Raw genomic sequence first — 6,545 nt, forward strand, 5'->3', positions numbered from 1 at the left:
AGACAGCTCAGACTTTTGAAGGAGGCCTTATAGCACCGTGGAATGAGGCATCTGAGGGTTACAACAACACTGATGTGTGGTCTCCTTATGGTAGATGGTGTAAGGCAATCACACAGTAATTACATACTCATTATCCTCAGGGAGCTTAGGTCCAGACGAACTTTGTGGAAGAGTGTGTATCCCGCTGCGGAGTAATCATTCCTACAGTTGCAATCTTGTCTTCGGCTGCCATTATATGGGCATTCAAAAGGGTTCAGCAACCTGTGCAGTCAGTGTTATGATCTATTTAAACACAGGAATCTCAACATTCAGACAAATGACATATATTATACACCTTGCAGAAAAGTAATTCTGAGTACATAATCCTATAAAAAGATACAGCAAGTCACAGCTCAATTTGTCATCCCTGCACTATACACACCTGTGCTCGTACACCTCAGAGTAGTTGTCTGTCTGACCACTGCGCAAGGTCACGTACTCTTTGGGGGAATCTGTCTGCATCTCAGCACAGTAAATCTAAGGCCAAACACATGGAGGAAACATGTGAGGGCATGTGAGGAAGCTTTAGGTTGAGTCATAATGTGTGCAGGAGTAATTCTGACAGAACAGACACACCTGTAGGATCCGGGACTTGACTTTCAGATAGTATTCTCCATCTATCCTCACACCCTGTCTCATCTGGACCTCTCGGCAAGAAGCGAACAACTGGCCTGAAAGAAGACAAGAAGGAGAAAGGAAACAGAGATTTAAGTGCAACAGCAAAGACACATGGCACTCTGACACTGAAGACTGCTAAAGCTTTTAAAAGTCCTGATATTATGCCACTCTACTTCTGCTAGCTACTGTAGTTCATAAATCCTTTGTTGTGAAATATGAGAAACACCGCAAAATCTAATAAACTAAACCATGCTATGAGAAAGGATTGGAACCTGGCTGATTTCTAAAGAAGAGCCGTTGTAAATGTCTCATCCTTTGTGTCAGGCATCCCTTGTTGCCTCAGAGTGCTGTTGAGCTCATATCACACCAATTAGCTGTTTAGCATTAATGCTTGAGTGGAACTGCCTGTCACGCAAGCGTTTCATTTTAATTCTGCCACTGCCTGACTTGGCAGAAGCAAAGTTGCAAATGAACAGCTCTATGCGTTAGTACTAAACATCTAAAATGCAGGCAAGTGAACCAACAAACTTTGGCCTGTTACCAGGTTGTGCCTCGGTTCCAGCACACACTCCTGAGGCGTCCTGACAGACTGTCCATATCACTATTTCTGAAAATCTGCTGCCAGTCTGTTTATGTAATCACTCCAACAGGCTTTAGGTGGAAGTTCCTGTTCTGCTTAATGTGTTAAAACAAAGCAAGAAGATGGGTTTCTGTAAACACAATCAGATACGGTGTTGGCTGCCATATATAGCACACATTCCACATTGGCTGTAAAAGATGGTAGTCATTTAGTTATATACTGTACTTAAGAGCTAAACAAGACTTGTGTGTGAAATTACAGAAGAGGAGAACTTTTCTCACATTCTCTGTCTTGACATGCAGCTTGAGATTCAGGTCTTTCTGATGGACGGCAGTGTTTAGACAGTTGGCCCTTGGAGGTCATACACTCCACTCTGCGCACCATAACTCCTGCCCCACAGGTCTGCGAGCACTGGCATTCACACACACGCCAAATAATTCCCACACACAGCAACAAAACAGTTAACAAATAAGCTGCAACCAAATCCAAATCCAAAAATGAAATTTATCAGCAGAACTGGAAAATGCATGAGTCATCATAATGTTTTGTGGAAATAACAATTACAGTAGCTGGAGGGGATTTCTCTCTGTCTAACCAGCCATTTCTGTTTCACCTTGCTCCATGGGCCAACTTTCCAGTAGGCTCCATGTGGACAGTTGCTGAGGAGGCAGGGCTGGGTGCCAGGGGGGTGGGGCTCAGGGCAGTGGGTGCTGGCAGAGGAGGACTGGGCAGGAGTGTATGAGTGAGTAGCCTGGTTGGAGGGCATCACAGAGCAGGAGACAATACGCTGCTGGTAGCCAACACCACAGCTGGCAGAGCACTGAGCCACACATAAAAACACACATACTGAGAATTACTAATACTGGCATAATTAATTTCTTCATCTGGGCCTCAGTAGAACTAATGTACTATTAATAAGAATCTATCATCTTACTCACTGCACGTCTTCCTCCTTTTACTAAGCCTGTTGCTATTGAAACATACTGCAGATTATAGCTACTGTGTAGTGCTGAAAATAGGAGTAGTTACATAACAACTGTCTTCATTTGTTGTTAGTCACATATTTGAGAAGGTTAAAGACTGAACTTTGTTCCTTCTGCAAATATAACTAATGAAAAATTGTGATACAAACCCATCCCAACCTCTCAGAGGATAGCATGATATTGCTCTTTTTATTCAACCATCGGTTCAAAACTAAAAAAATATTCCATTTAAGATGTATTGAGAAGCTGGAACCCCCTTGTCACTAAGTTTATCTCCAAATTTTCAGATGACCTTAAGGATTAAGTGTTATTTTTTTAGGCTAGGTAAATTATTTAAAAACTAATTAGATTAGTAAAAACTGCATTGTCAGAAAACTAAAGGGACTGTTTTCCTCAAGTTCATGCGAGGTTACCTTTTTGGAAATGTGCATGGTTTTCATAGGATAGGACAATGAATGTTTGGCATTTAATTCTTTTATTCCTACCTGTGACCATTCCCCTGTTATCCACATGTAGTGACAGGGAGATCTGTTGCAGGGCTGCAGTGATGGAGGCTGGGAGGATGGCTCACAGTAATCATCCTGGACAGGTGTCATTCCTGGGCCCATACACCCCACCTTCCTGCTTCTCATGCCTTCACCACAGGTTGCATTACACTGCAAGAACAATCAAATGTAGAAAGAAGTCAGTCAGAGTGAAGAGGAGGTGGCAGAGGGGGGGCAGTGTTGTACTTCCATATGGCCACAAATGGATGATCCTTATTACTTTATGTAAAGGTTTACACAAGCACAGAAAACCTAAAAGTGTTGTGTGACAATGATAACACTAGTTCTCAAGATACCCACTCCCAAACATGAGGTATGGATGGCAATGTTAGAGTAAAAGATAAAAGTTAAGTTGGTTTCTCTCAGGTCCAGTGATGGTTTATAGGTGTAATTAAAAGTAATGAAATGCACCAGAACCTTAAAACTAACTGATGCACTGTACAAAGTCAGCAGTGTGTGGTTTTTATGACAATCCCTTTGTATCTCATGAGAACAGGGCCAAGCAGTGAGTTCTCGAGGCAACACAGGCAGGAATCTGTGTCTGCAAACATTCCTGGAGCAGGAGGATGCAGTGCTATGTCCCTACATGGTGCCCCTCTTTTATGCCTCACTTTCAAAGACACAGCACCAGACATTAAAAAAGGATGAGCTAAGAAAAGAATGGTCTTCTAGCACCACACAGAAAAGTGACATTCAGGACAAAGGGGAAGATGGCCATCAGTACTTTGAGGTTTGGTACTGTATCATACACTGAGATGGTTATCAATAACGCCCTCATGAGTGACACAGGACAGCAAGAGTACCCATTTGTCATCCATTTAATGGTTTAGAGACAGAGATTACAGCCAGAAAGAATGAAAGTGTCTTCTTACTTTTTTCCATTCACTAGCGACCCAAGAGTAATGTGTGCATTCTGCAGTTTGGCATGGTCGGGCAACAGCAGGACGCTGGTGAGCATCACAGAGGTCCTCTCTAACTCGTCCGGTGCCCTTTAGCCTGCAGTAAACATCTCGGCTCTGAACTCCAACTCCACAGGTGACAGAACACTAGTAAAACAGACAGAACACACACTGAATGGCGAACAAGCATTGAATGAAAAAATCCGTTTGACATGTTTGTTCTTATGTCTCGTGCACTGTACAGTATGCAGCTGTATCTAGCTCTCTTAGGATGTACATGATAAAGGACCACAGGCAGAAAACAAACAAAAGTTCTGCATGGGAGAAACCAAGGGGACGGCCAGGGGCGGCACTGGCCACCCCCAGAATCAGATTGGCCACCCCTCCCAGAGTCAAAATGGGATGCTTTCCAATATTACTGAATGAAAATAGAAAAACAATGATGATAAATAAAACAAAATACAACTATTATAAAGGATGGTGGAGCTGTGGGGCACTGATGTCCCAGCTGGGAGTAAATAAGAAGTGCAGCCAAAGTTACTTTTTACACAAAATAAACCAATCCTAATAATTTATGATTTATTGTTTCATAGAACTAGAGGTTTAATGTAATTTTACATGAATTTCAAATGTGCTACCACTCTCTGAGCCTGTGCCCTGGCAGGGACACCCCCTTCCCAAATTTGGTAGATCTGCCCCTGATGATACATTGTTTACTTCTCATTTCATTGTGCTAACACTAGCCAACATTAGCCGTCATAAGCTAATGGTCATACCATACCAAGTAAGACTGTAACAGTAAAACCCATCGTGAGCAAAGTTGCATTTTATTGCCTATGACCTTAGGCTGAAATATTGTGTTATTTCTTCCTTTAAAGATTTCATAGATTTAAGCATGACATTCTTTTGACTTGACACATTAAAAACATTTGTTTGGTCTGCAGTGTCAGAGTTAAATGCCAATTTGTTGCTTTGTGGTATCTGTAGTCACACAAAGGTCCATCTCAGACATCTCTTTGACGTGCTTTGAGAAGAATACCTGTAAACTGAGGAAGCACTTTGTAAGGCTTGAGCTGATCAGGCGGACTTCTCTGATCCACTCTAGACCTCAAAGAAAAGTGCCAGGCTTCAGCCAGTTAGAAAATCTACACATTTTACAGCAAGTACCAAAATTTCCAAAAACTTCCAGATGTACTGTTGGTTTCTCACTGCAATTGTGTGTTATCATTGCAGAGTGTAAATGTGAAGGGTCAAGTTTAGAACAAGAACAAAAAGACTTTAAGGGGCTATTTCACCCAAATTATAAAACATATCTTCTCACTTACCTCTGTGGGGTCAAGCAAGAGTAAATAATATTGTTTTTCACCCAGGTTTTGAGATAATCCACAAAACAAAAACAAAATAAAACCCAAACCAATTGCATACCTGGACAGCACTTAACAAATATAATTAATATACTTTAAATTTGGGTGACACAATCATCTAACTGCAATCTACAATATTACACTGAAAATATGTGCTCTCAGCATTACATGTAGCCAGTAAAAGGAGCAGAATGACTTTTGTGTCCTTGGTGCATTGGGCAGTCCACACCACCTTAGCTACAGTATAATAACTACACACCCTGTTATAGGTGACTGAGAGGGCTGGGTAGCTGTGGAATAACTCAAACAGTGGGTGCTGAGGTTTCAGAGTTGTCACATGCATGGATATTAAGATATAAAACATGTCTTTATGCTCCAGTTGAGGATTTCATGGTTGCTGGTGGTATGTGGAGGAAGATGATTGCTTCCAGATATAAGCAAGAGGGAGAGGGAGGGGAGGAGGACACCCTCAAAGAGTAGGGAGTGGCAGGAGCTTTGTGGATGCAGGAGATGTGGGTTTCGGTGACCTTGTGATTCATTTCACATTTGGTGGGAAATAGGGAGAGTTTAGACTTTCATACAGGAGACTCAAACATTATTAACAATATTCTGGAATATCAGACAAATATCCTTCAGCAATGGCTTCATCCAAACAGTGTTAGAGGAAGCATGGTGCAAGCATTAATAACTGTTGACAGTGCCTCTGGAAGCAACAAATGTGATACTTCTGTACCTTTTATGTGTTTCTGAACATAAAAGTGTGGTTGTTCCTCAAGGTAATCTGAAAAAGCATGACAGAGCATTCCCCCATTCAGCATGGATGAGGACTTGTGATAAATTTGATTCTGAGCATTTCCCTCCCTGCAGGAGCTCAGCATGACTTTGAGCCAAAACTGTGCTGCAGCTGAACGCAGAGCTCCTTGGGAGCAGATACCACAGTTGTGTGGTCGGCTCCATGATCGTGACCTCGCTCCTCTGGTGACTCCTCTATGCACAGCCCGTGTCTGGTTGCACTAGTGCACACTAGCACAGAAGCCTGCTGTGCTTTGAAACATGTGTCATTGTGAACACCTTCCTTTCATTTGCTTGGGAGGCTGAGCTTGGCCACATCAGCTGCACCTCTGGATTTCCATGTTTACAGTTTTTCATTAAGATAGCTTTTGTATTTAACTAACAAACAAATTCGTAATAGACGATTTGCATGAGCAAGCCGTTGTATCATGCAAGACTGGTTCAGAAGTAGTTTCCGGTCAGCGTGTGGTCTGATGAAAAGTTTTCAAAGGACAAGGCTGTAGATTACAATATCCAACATTTTGTCTTAATATTTTTGGCTTGACATATTGACAAAACATTACTCTTGAACAATTATAAACTGAGTGGCGACTGGACAGGTGCTCTGTGTGTACATGTCCTACATCTGTAACCTCTGGGAAGTGTTTGGCTGGGCTGGTGTCTCAGCTACTAGCAGCCGTTACTGTTATCATGTTTCCTGAGAGGCTAGATTGTGGGGCACAGAA

At 42.2% G+C, this 6,545-nt stretch overlaps 1 protein-coding gene across 1 annotated transcript in view; it reads right to left on the reverse strand.

Annotated features, from left to right (window-relative positions):
- Positions 1 to 6,545, reverse strand: part of LOC109973371 (A disintegrin and metalloproteinase with thrombospondin motifs 20) — a 72,232-nt gene that overhangs the window by 4,447 nt on the left and 61,240 nt on the right. The window contains 7 exon segments of the mRNA XM_020622905.1: positions 128 to 261; positions 422 to 516; positions 616 to 710; positions 1,519 to 1,648; positions 1,851 to 2,057; positions 2,706 to 2,876; positions 3,638 to 3,811. Coding sequence (XP_020478561.1) covers positions 128 to 261; positions 422 to 516; positions 616 to 710; positions 1,519 to 1,648; positions 1,851 to 2,057; positions 2,706 to 2,876; positions 3,638 to 3,811 — 1,006 coding nt within the window.

Source organism: Monopterus albus, unplaced genomic scaffold (assembly GCF_001952655.1).
Source record: "Monopterus albus unplaced genomic scaffold, M_albus_1.0 scaffold7.1, whole genome shotgun sequence".
Classification (NCBI taxonomy): Eukaryota; Metazoa; Chordata; class Actinopteri; order Synbranchiformes; family Synbranchidae; genus Monopterus; species Monopterus albus.